The following is a 12486-nucleotide window of genomic DNA, read 5'->3' on the forward strand; positions in this document are numbered from 1 at the left end:
TCCTGATCTTGCAAGTAACTAACAGTGGCCTGAAATTAAAGAATTAAACCATGAAGCCTCCCTTGACAACTGATCTGATAGGCCCAGGCATGAATTCCAGGGACACTGTTGTCAGGCAGAGGCAGGGGAGAGCTGAGATAAGGGCCATTAGGATGAATGGCGTGGAGGAGGTGGTGAAGGCCTGACTCTTCCTTTGCCGTCCACTAAGAGGCCACACCATATGCTAACATAGTACTGGCTGCAGATCCATTGCCAGGACTTATATTCACCTCCAGTGGCACTTTCTTCCAACATCAAATTATGACTTTAAAATGGAACCAAAAAAATGAAAAAGGGAGGAAGATAATGAAACATAAGCCAACTGTGGCAGCTGGTGAATTTCTGATGATTATACTTTCTTATAGCATTTCATTCCTATTCCCTCATGTTACACAGTAGCTGGAGGAGGAAAAGAAAACAAAAACAGCAAGAAACAACTCCAAAGGGTTCAAGGAAACAATATCAAATACAATTTAATGACATTTTTCATGGGAGACAAGGTAGAGATAAAGTAGCATTCTGAGTTTACCTCTTGTTGCCTAGAACATCATAAGAAAGCCTAGAAAAGTACAATACATCAATGCAGGTTAAATAAAGTGATTCTCAGTTTCTTTTTTTTTTTCTTAGCTCAATACACTAAAAAAGGTTTAAAAAGGTGGGAAGAGGGGAGTATTTATATTACAGTACTCGAAGGTAAAATATTTTCATACAACATTGGAAAAGACAAACTCTCATCCACATGGCTAACCCAAGTGATAATCAGATTTGGGAGGAGAAAAAAAAATCAATGCTTATCTACAACAGTTTTCTTGGATCTCTTTTCAGTGAGGTTTTTCTTAGCTGGTCATTCTCAGGCTAAAACAATGGAGAACTCACCATCTCTTTAAGGAAAATTGCAGGACAAATAATCTGAAAGTCTTAACTGTGGGAGACTCTACTCTTGATTTTATTTGTTGCTGAACTTAAAGCAGCATTCTTTGATGTCCAGCCACAATTCCTTCCCCCTCCATCAGACATTGTATTCAAATGGAAGCTTCCAGAAGCTTCAAGTGTTCAAGTGCTGGGCTCTGAGTTATGGATTCACTGCTGACCTTGGAGACTGCCCATGTCTCGGCACTCAGCCTGGAGTTTCATGAGTTTGTTCTAGAGGGAACCATTTAGAATGTTGGTCCTGGTCAGGTATGGACTGTCAACACAGTCCTTATTTTGGGGTTGTGATGAAGTCAAGTAGGAAAGTAAGGCTCCGGGTTTCATTCTTCACGACCATCTCTTGACTCATTTCCTTCTATGTCCCACAGCTTTGAGCCATGTTGGGATCCCACTTTTGCAATCCCACTTTTTATGTGATATTTGAAACCACTGCTCATTATGCCTACTTAGGTGTTGGATAAACAAAGTAAAATGTTTCCGTAGATTAGGTTTTGGCCACTCTATGGAGCTAAGAACAATAACTCATAACAACAAGTGGCAGGAGAGGCCAGTTGTGTAGCATTGGTTAGACTTTTTGAATTGGCATTGCCAATGGCCTGGTTTTGTGCAGTCACAATTAACCATGAAAGCATTAGGTGGGACTAATTAACCATGAAAGCATTAGTTAGGACTTCTTGCAGTAATGGCAATAGAGGAGAGCCTGGATGCTCTCGAAGCTCTTTAGAGGCCCAGAGCTATTCTCCAAGCAGTTTGTGTTTTCCCAGTAATTTCTGGCTGGCATGGCTGTCGTCTATGCCCTGTCATTGTGGCCTCCAGCTCCTTCCAAAGTCCTCTCTCCTACCCTGCGTACACTAGCGATGATCAGACAGGGTGTGCTAACACATGTTCAACAACTAGCACCTTGAGAGGAAAAAGCCTGACCTAAAGTGTTTGCTAATTTCCACAGTATAAATACTACCACCACAGCTTATTTCAGGCTATTACCTTGCTGTCACTAAATGTGGGGTTGGGAGACATGCTGTGTAGCACCTCGTTATATAGTATGTTCATTACATACAGATGTGATGGATGCTAATAACCTTGAGAGCACATACATTGAAAAAAGTAGTGAAACAACTCAAAAGTGATATGTTTTGAGTATTATCTTATTTTCAATATAACTTATTTGTAACCATATGTAATGTAATTTTTAATAATGGGCTGTGCTTGGCAAAAATTCTTAAAAAAGACTGACCGGTAAGGAAATCAGCTCTAGCATATATGTCTGTCTTGGGCTGGGAAAGGAGGGGAAAAAGACAAACAAAAGAGAAATTTCAGTAATTAAATACTAAACGGCTTCTGTGTCATTTGGCTTTATGACTGGGTCTTTCTGAGCCTTGAGTCCCTGAATTCACAGAAATGACATAGTTCATATTGGTCACAAACCAGGACTTTGGATATGGCCCAGATCTACCATTTGTTAGCTGTGTGATTTTAAGCAAGTGTCTTAACCTTTCTTAGCTGTTTCTCATGTTTACAACAATAGTGCCTGCTTTATAACGTTGTTATGGGATTAATGGGATGATAGAATCAAGATGTGTGGTCCACTGGGTCACATAGTAAACCCTCAATGAATGCTAGCCATGAGTGCTGTGTTCGTTAACCTGATCCATGAAGCTAGAGGTAGTGGTGGGTTCTCTTCTATTTATAAGTCCATGCAGAGACTGGTTGTTAAAGAGGATCTCTTAGTGTAGTCCTTCATTTCAGCATGAAGTGTTCAGTCTTGAGGACAGCATTGGCCTTCTCTCCACAACTCCTAAAAAAAACATACTTATGGCTGAAGTTCAAATACTGTTAACTAACTCATCTATTGCTGTTAAGCTTTGCTGTCTCCCTAGGCCTACTTTTAAAATGCAAATAGTCCTTAGAGGTTGAGCTTAATCACCACCTAGGTGTGAAGGGAGCAAGTAGATCTCAGGCCTCTAGGTAGGTCCTGAAAATGAGATTTCTTATTCTGGTGGGAGTTGAGAATGGGGCCTGAGGGCATGGATGACTAAGTGTTGGGTCCCTCTCTCCCTCTCACAGTTCCTCTACTTTCAATCAAACCCACTTAGCCTCTCTCTGTTTCCCCAAGTATCCAGACCCACAGTCCTTTAATGAGATGGAAACTTTGAAGATTATTTTGGATTTCTCTTCCTGCTGCAAGAATACAAATTAGCCATGGTCCCAGCACCTGATGTGTGACCTTGGGATGTCATTTCATGTGTCTCAGCATCTACTTTTATGGACACTGAAACACTTGATGAGGATTAACCTGAGACCCAGCCCTTTGTGAACTAGGAGGCTCAACAGAGCACACTTTCTTGTTACCATCTTCTATCCCCTATAGAGTTTTTAGTTTGTTCCTTTTTCTTCAATTCTTCACATGTGTGAAGAGGAAGCACCATAGGTTGAAGAAAAAAAAATAAATAAAACCAACACATTTCTACCCTTTATTCTAAAGGTCTAGGAACCAAAAATACCATGTTTCATCTGGGATCACTTATTCCTGTTAATCTTCTATACAGTAATAAGAGCCTGACGTTATTCCTGGTTCATTCAGCTCAGGTAACTGGCACACCAAGAAAGCAGAGGTGATGTTTGCGTGCACTTTGTGGCCAGGAAAAGTAATTGTGTTCTTATTGTTTGTTTTGTTTTGTTTATTTGTTTACCTGGGGCCCCTGTTATGCTACAGAAATGTTTTCAGAGTGGCTGAGCATCAGGAACCTGGAAAGGAGCTGTGACTTTTCCCAGAGAGATAAGTCTGACAGCCAAAGAGGTCTGACATTCTGGGGGAGCTCCTGGGTGCCAAGGAAGGAGCTAAGTGATCCAGCATCTCTCGACACTGGCCAACCAGCCACAGCTGTGTCCCGGGTGGTCCATGTGAGTGCAGAAGGTAGCTGGTGCCCTGGTGGGATGTTCTGGCACAACAAGCAGGTTACAAGGCTGTGCGGGGTCTTCAGACCTGACATTTGTCTCAGTTGCTGACACAATGTTTACTGCCCCCTTAGGCCTTTAACAGAAGGAACCTTGGTAGGAGGTCCCAGCCACCACTGTGTGGCCAGAGGGGGCTGCCTAGTAAATCTCCTATCAACTAGCACCGACCTCCCTGTGCTGGGAGTGTGAGCTGACAGGATGGCGGCTGGAAGATCACTGGGTTGTTGGGGGAAGGGTACTTTATTTCAGCATTTTTCCCCCCTTTGGGTGGAGAAAAGATGGCTGATGGCCAGCCAGGGCAATCTGCCTGAAGCTAAGTACTCACTGGGAAGCTTGCCAGGATGCAGCTGAGATGACTGAGGTGAGGGAGCAGGACATAGAGAGGAATGTCTCGGTGTTGAAAGGCCTGCTCAGTTCTTGTGAACATTCTGTGGGGGTTGGGTGCCCTACTTGCAAGGACTGGAGAGTGATCAGGGAAAAACCAAAACCAACCAACAAAATGACAAAGAGGAGGAAGAGTTACAGGCATCCAATTTTGGACAATAAAGAGACAGTAGAGACTGAACTTGCTTCCTTTCTTTAAGCATTTGAGAGACTTCTACAAGAAGACCTTGAACTTTTTGACAGTCAAGTAAGAGAATGCAGTATGTAGAGGAGTGATGGGGATTTTCCCGGTTTTTCAAACATTTACACTGCAAACAGGATGCTGAGTATGTACTTGACCAGCGATAATGTTTATGTGCAGAATGGGACCCTGGGAGCATTTTAAGAAAGGAAAGGACTCCCAGGTTGCTGAGCACCGGGTCCAGGCTCTGGGTCACAGGTCCCAGGCACAGCCCCAGAGCTCCTTGAGTTTGACGTCGTCTCTTCTGTTTAGGAGCTTGATAGAACAAAGCAGGTTCTTTGCAGGATACTGAAGTGCTCCAGCCTGGTGAGAGGATTGCCATAACGTGATAAAAAGACTGAGGAGATAATGCCCTCTCAAAGGTGGGAGATTAGTTTCCTCCTTTGTTACTTCAGTTGCCTTTTTTGTCCATACCTGGCTTTTTTTTTTTTTTTTCTGCTACATGCTCAATGGAGGATAAAAAGGGTTTTCAGGAAAGCACCAAAAACTTGAGGATTTGATTCCAGAGCAGGGAAAGATGTCACAGGCAGCCTTCCAAAGAGGCGTCAACATCTGCCCACTTCCCCCAAGCCTGGGTTCAATCCGAGGACTCAGTGTGATGCAATGCCAGCCCAGCGTCCTGCCCTTCAGAAGAGTCCATCTCCTCGTGTCCCAGTGGCTTAGCTCTGGCCCTGAGGGTCCCAGGAAGGTGTCAGGGTTGTCTCTGGCTGGTCTGAAATATATTTCCAATCTGGCCAATATTTCCAATTCTCCAAATTGCTGTCCTCAGGGTCGCCTTGCTCTGAAATAGACTGAAAAGAGAAGGAAGAAAGGGTGTGGACACTAAGTCCCCTCCCACCTGCAACTGTCTACTTGATCTCAGGGGCTTTTGTCCCTGTTGGAAGCAGTGGAGAAGGGAAGTGAGAGTGGCGGGAAATACCCATTCTGATGGACTCTGATTTTAAAAGTTCTACAAAACTATACCAACAAATCAGGACAAACATCACACTGGGATCTTGAATCACAGGATGTTTACATAATACAATGTTCATGGCTGACACATACTAAATACCACAAAGTACCTGAGACAAAAAAAGAAAGGAGGGAAGTTGGGAGAATAAAAAGGAGTTTGAATCCTGGCATTCGGAGACCCGAGCAACACAGGCAGAGTGACTTGACGGAGAGGTGGCCGCATGAGTGTCCAGCGACCACTTGCTTCACATCTCAGCCTCGGAGGAGCAGACCTCCGTCGCGGTTATAGCGATTCCGATGGCAAGGCTGCCGTTGTCAGAGAAGAGCTGGGCCAGCGAGGTGTTGAGGACGAGGCAGTCCCCGTCAGTGATCACTGAGTCCACGCACTCAAGGACAGACCGGGGGGTGGCCTCCCACTTGAGGCGACGATGGTTTCTGTTGAGCTCCAGGCGATAGGTGAAGCAGTCAGCCTGGGTGGGGGTCCCGATCAGCATCATGGTGGCAAAGAACTGAGGGTGCCCTTCATGCCTCTCCTGTTTCCTAAGCACCAGCAGAAAGTGGTGGCCGAGGCAGGAGTGCATGATGATCCAGTCGGCCGGTGCAGGGAGGTGCATGTCCGTGGCCAGGAAGACTATCTCAGCTCCCTGGAGGATGTCAACCCTGTGCATCTGGCGCAGGTGGGGCACTACCACCTCCAGGTGGCCTTCCCACTGGCATGAGAACAAGGGACATAGGCAGGGTGTCACCTGGGAGGCATGCAGCCCCGCCTCCTGGTGGTGGAGGTGGTGGGGGTGGCCGTGGTGGTGGCGGTGGTGGGCGGGGCGCTGGTGGCGGTGGTGGTGTGTGAGGTGGTGAGGGGTGAAGCCCCCTTGCTCTGGTGCATTCTGAGTGACTGCTCGGCGGCTGGACACATACTGCAGGAGAAGAGAAGAATGTTAGTAGATAGGAGGCCAGTTTGAGACCAGCTGAGACTTCCCCTGTGTCCAGAATGTTATTTCCTATCAAAGTGACAGGACCATTTTATTTTCTCATCAGTATGAGGATTCCAGTTTCTCCACATCCTTGCCAACACTTGTTATTATCTGTTTTGACAAATATTTTTGAGACAAAATTCATGGTTGTGAATGTTTCACCAAATTTAGATGCTGAAACATAGTTAAGAATTCTGTCATTCTATTTCAGTATAGAATCTATGTGATTATAAATAGAAGCTCTTTTGAAAGGTTCTTCCTATTTGAAAAGAGATTTTCCAAATCTAATTTACATTAAAAGATAAAACAAGGGACACAGTTGGTGCCTTGAATAGTTGAGATTTTGAAAACTCAGTCCAGAAAATGCAATATTCATTGCCTTTCTGGTTCTTTAATAAGAATCTCAAATAGGCAATTTTGCCCTCAAATAGCATGCATTATGATGATCATTAGTCAGAGAACACAAAAAAAAATCAATTTTTTTTTGCCTTTTTAATATTGTTGATATCTTGTGTAGATGGTAGAGGTCAACAGATTTTAACCCCTCTTTTACCATTACTATTATTTTTAAAATAACATTTCAGTAAAATGCTTATTTGTCCTCCCAGTCCTTCTAAGGATTGTGGTGTTTGGGGTGCCTTTCTCCTAGGGCCGAAGGCATCTAGAGGGATGCAGAATTGAGTGTGTACAGCCTGTGGCACAGTCTCCAGGGATGAGCCTCAATTGTGACCCCTGGGAGTTTGCCCTGCCAGGCACTTTTGCCTTGTTTCACTCTCACTGCTCAGAAGCAGCTTCACAGGGCTCATCCCAGGAATCCTACACTCTGAGAATCTCCTGATCTTTCGTCCTTTAGTTCCTCATGACACTGTGCCCACACATGTCCTCAAAAGCACCAGCCGCCATGATAGCAACTTCTGATTGAACATTTATTGAGCAGCGGCAATAGCCAGAACCTGTGTGTGCTAGGGGTATAGCCTTGAGCAAAATAAACACATTTCTTAGTGTGGGTGGCACAGACATTGGTATGCTTATAATTAATTCTGGCTTTGACAAGGATCCTCTGTGTGACATGAAGACTATGATTTATATTTTTCAGTTGAAGAAACAGGCTTCTGTAGTAACATGCCTGAGGTTACAAAGCTGGTAAATAAAAGACAAGGATTCATTTTCATGCCTCCTGACTTAACACAGAAGGTATCCCCCACCCCCAAAGTTATCCCCACTCCAGCATCCTCCTCCATTTCTTCAGTTCTTTTTTTTTCTTTTCTTTTCTTTAATTAGTCTGTAGAATCTAGGCTGTGCGATGGAGAGAGCCACAATGCAGGGCGTTCTCTGTGACAGCCATTCTCCTCCTGCCCTAGCTTTCCAAGCCATATCACGTCTTAGATGCTTTTGGGCATCCTTTCTGCCATTGGGCTCATTCCTAGTATACAGAGGGTGAGGCCCAAGGTCTTTCTGATCACCACCTACCATTGCTCCCAGAGTTTCATCTTCTTGGACTCAGAGTGTGTTTACAGCAGATACCTGGCTAGACTCCTTTTTACTTTTATTTATTTATTTATTTTTTAAAGATTTATTTATTTATTCATACAGAACTGGGGTACAGGCCAGAGATGCAGAGGGTGAGAGGCTTCACCAGAGACAGAGTGGGGAGCAGAACAGGCAGATCGACGAAGTACACTGCTGAGGGGAGCAGTGGGCGGGTCAGGAGAGGTCTGCCGTGCCATGTGGTCACCTCCGGGGAAGGCGGGAATCGAACTCATGCAGAAGTGGCTTTAGCTTCCTAGTGCAGTGCTTTAACCCGCTGTGCCACCAGGGAGGGCCTTACTTTTATTTTTTTAAAGATTTATTTATTTATTCATACAGAACTGGGGTACAGGCCAGTGGTGCAGGGGTAGTGAGAAGCTTCACCAGAGAGAGAAAGGGGAGCAGAAAAGGCAGATTGATGAAGTACACTGCTGAGGGGAGCAGCGGGCAAGACAGGAGAGGTCTGCTGCGCCATGTGGGTCAACTCCTGGGTCGGGGATCAAACTTTCACTGAAGTGGCTACGACCAGCTTGCAATGCTGTGTCCTAACCCACTGCATCACTAGGGAGGGCCCTAGACTTCCTTCCTTTACAGCATGTGGGGTACACACTTGTACCCTGCATGCCCCCACGGAGTGAGCTGGGATTGTCACCTGTGGTGGAGGGGACTTCGAGGCAAGCTCAGCTCTCTATTGCTCCAGTTTCTGTTCTCCACCCAACCCCCAAGGAGGGATCTAGCCACAGACCTGGGGTGTGGGCTACTGGGACCCTTCCAGGAGTTTCTGCCTTCATCCTGGATGATAACTACAAGGCATCCCCACCAGAGCCACCTGCCCCAAGGGGAACAGTGTCTTCAATGCTGAAGAAGCAGGCTGTGTTTCAGAGTTGTGCTAGTGATCAGCCTGATTTCACAATCCTTGCATTAACAATGGGGAGGGAACTAACTTATGTAGCATTTGCATTGCATTGGGCACTGTGGGAAGTAGATCGTTCTTCCTCCTGCATCATTATTTCATTTAGTTTTTCACAATTTCCTTATTTGAAAGATAATATTAAATCTGACTATCTCCCCCTTTTCTGCTTGTGGCTTGTACTATTTAGGCAATGGATGTGCATTGGGGGAGAGGGTCCTCTCATCCCTTGGGTGACTCACAGACTTGGAATCATGATGGAGTCTGTGACTCCTGGGCTTATTGTACAACCTGACACTCAGAGAAGTTGAGTTATTTGCCCAGTGTCACGTAGCTCTTAGTGATGCAGCTGGGTATGGAGCCCAGCTCAGTCAGAAGTGACATAGCTCATAGGCTGGGAAGATGACAGGCTCACTGTCATCCTCCTCTGGTGTGTTTCATTGTTTGCTTGTCCGGCAACCTTGATTAAGTTTCCTCTTCAGCAAAATATCTCAAATCCAATTAAAATTCTGTTGAGCTGCTTTAATACTATATCAAGTATTGTATCAAAAGTGCATTGTTATTTAGATTTGATTTTGGGGTGAAGAGTTTTGCAGCCTTCTGCTGTAGTCTACCCTCCTCTGTCCTGGGCAGCTGACCTTCACCCCTGAGAGCACGCAGGATGCAGCATAGTCACCGCAGGAACCCGGAGACCCCAACACTCACTTGGCATTCTGTCCCAATGCTGGTTCACAATGACAGAGCATCCTCACATTCCCATCCAGAGATGTGAAATGAGAGTTAGACACACCTTGACCTACCTTCTTCCCCATACCAGTCTCCTGTCTGTGCCTTCTACTGGCTAATTCCAGTTAAAGACTAAAGAGAGAAGTGCCCAGAAAGGTACTCAGCATGGCGTGACTCCCTTTGAAAATGGTGCTGAATGGGACGAATATGTGATTAGGGAGTGTCCACGGGACACAGTTATCTTAATACCTTCTTCTGTAATGTTCACTGACCTGGCTGGATCTCTGAGGCTGAGCCCTGATGAAGTTGATGGGGGGAGAGGGATAAATACACCCATATTCATTGAGCCATCTGACAAAAATGTATATACCATCTAACGTGTGCAAGGGGTTGAGAATACTGAACGAAGTAAGATCTTTTCTCCGGCCTCAGTAACATACTATGACTACATACAAACTATAAAATGCAAAATGCAGGATGCTCTGGGGTTCTGAGCACAAAGTGGGGGAGGCAGCTATTCTAGCCCCTGTGAAGTTCTGTGATGAACACTAGGCAAAGCCTGAAGGATGAAAATTTTTTTGAAGGGTGAAATTTTTAACAAAACTTGCAAGACTTGCTGATGGTGTGAATAGCAGACTTGAAGGGGCTAGGTCTGAAAATACATGGGTGTTTAAGAAATGAAACATTCAAGTGGCTGGTGGATGCAGAAGCTGGTACATTGGAGAAGAGGTTGACCTTGCTGTTGTGGAGAGCAGCTGAGCCATACAGACCAAGTCTTGAAGCCAAACTAGGGTGCCAAGGTGGTACCTAATGCTCAGTGCAAGTCAGTAAGAGGGCCCAACGGACACTGGCTCCTGTTTTAGGGAGTTCCTACAGGCATCAGTATGACCCCAAACCCACCAGCCAAGTCTAAGCTGGCTTTCAAGATGGGGTCAGCAGCAAGAGTCCCCACCAGTGTCCAGTCACTGGGCTCTAGGTCCTTCCTCCTACACACTCTCAGTGCTTCCTTTTGTCTTCACTTTCCACCAGTCTTTTCACTTTTTCATTGCAGCGGGAGTAACACTGGTCAAGGCTGTATTATAATCTGAAGAGAATAAAGCACCATGTACTCATGAGACTGGTGTTCCCTGCTGTGTCCCGCCAAGGCCCTGAAAAGCACTGACTTAAGTCTTTATTTCTCTCTGTTCCATCTTCTCATGCAAAATACGTTTCAACTTTGGCTGAGGGAGGTCACAGGGCTGTTGGCAGGGAGAAGGGATACTTTTAATTGGCAGAATGCTAATCGTGTTAGAAAATGAATTCTGATCTTCCCATCTAATACAGTGGATGTGTGAGTAATTACTTTCCTTCCCTAAACTGTTAATGCAACATTAGTGATTACACTAATTAAAACTAATGAACTCTTACAGACTGATAAACCCTTCAGTCACTCAGCGGACGCCTTTCTTTCCACTGGCTGTATTTAACTTTCCATTTGGAAGAGAGATCTTGAGTTAACCTTTAGAATAATGCACAAAATCGGGTTTAGAAATGCTAGGCTTTATGGACTGGGTATAATTCCTTCTCCCACATTAGTGAGACCATTTCCACTGAGGGTGTAATTGAATTTAAAAACCGCCTGCCTTAATTCAATCATCCACTCTGCCATGGTTGGTAACGGCCACTTCTCCAAATCCTGGGGTCCAAAGATAGAACCTATCTTGGGAAAATCATCACTTAGAAGATGGCCTTATCCTTCTGCCTGCCATGCTGACATATTTCAGCTAAAGGAAGGTTTGCACCCAGTTTTTAAGCCTGCATTGAGCTTGTTCAGGCCCTTGTTTGTGAGTTAATTGACTGAGGTATTTAGTGCTGGCTGAGGCGAGAAAGGCAGTGATGCTATCAATGCTTTTCACACACAAGTGGGGGGTCTCAGCGTTTCTGGATAAAATCAAGGCCGGCACCACATTGGAAATCAGGTCTGCTGAGAAGGGAGAGTAATTGTAACTGCTCCCAGATCTCATTCTCGCTGTTTCTGGGAAGGACGGTCAAGGCTGCAGGCTGCCGGTAACCCATGCCATTTTACTGGAGTGTTCTGGCTCCCACCTGTCTTTGCTGAAGCCTAGCACAACTGTACATAGAGCACAAACCTCAGGAGGACTCTGGGTGCTTCCAGACAGTCATGAGATATGTTAATCAGATAGAAAGTTATTACAGAGGATAACACAGCATCTTTAGAAAATGACTCAGGCATGTCTCCCCAAACCAGATAAGAGTTCTTAGTCATGCCTGGTACCCAATGGATGAGATCTTCATGTGGACAGCATGCTAATGCCCATAATTGTCCTTACAATACTTTAATAAAGACAGTGTGGTATAAATGTGTACTTTTTAAACCTACACTCAAGAGACTATCAATTCCCTCATCAGGAATTCGCACTTAGAGGTGATCACCTCACATTTTCGCTGAAAGGCTGCACTCCAGAGATAATGAGTACAAGCCCTCAATTATTATCCACATTTCTGATCCATACCAGATGCTGCTAATTAACATTTCCACAGAGGTTTTCATTGGTGAAATCAGTAGTTTATTAATCAGCATAATAGAAGCTAGAAATGGATTCTTCTTGATAAAATTCATGCTTTTCAAGGTGTGAAGATTGGTGAAAATATTTTGGAGTGTTTCTTCACCTTAGGGATGGCTTCAGGAGTTTATTCACTGTATATTGCTATGCCCATTAATGAGTCAAGAGCAGATGGTGGCTGGTACCCTCTCTTAGAGTATCAGACCCTTGCCTCTGAACTAACATTGTATGCATGGTCTACTTCCTGGTGATGGGAAAATATGTGATGTGATCGAGGAGGCAGTGGTA

General features: G+C 44.9%; 1 protein-coding gene across 1 annotated transcript in view; it reads right to left on the minus strand.

Annotated features, from left to right (window-relative positions):
- Positions 1-528: 528 nt before the first annotated feature.
- The window catches only part of SIAH3 (siah E3 ubiquitin protein ligase family member 3), a 66235-nt gene continuing 54277 nt past the window's right edge, over positions 529-12486 (minus strand). Inside the window, exon 2 of the mRNA XM_004680143.2 lies at positions 529-6414. Within this exon, the coding sequence (XP_004680200.1) occupies positions 5746-6414 (669 nt within the window). The 3' untranslated portion in view covers positions 529-5745. The remainder of the gene's footprint in view (positions 6415-12486) is intronic.

This window comes from Condylura cristata, unplaced genomic scaffold (assembly GCF_000260355.1).
Source record: "Condylura cristata isolate star-nosed mole 26May11 unplaced genomic scaffold, ConCri1.0 scaffold00010, whole genome shotgun sequence".
Classification (NCBI taxonomy): Eukaryota; Metazoa; Chordata; class Mammalia; order Eulipotyphla; family Talpidae; genus Condylura; species Condylura cristata.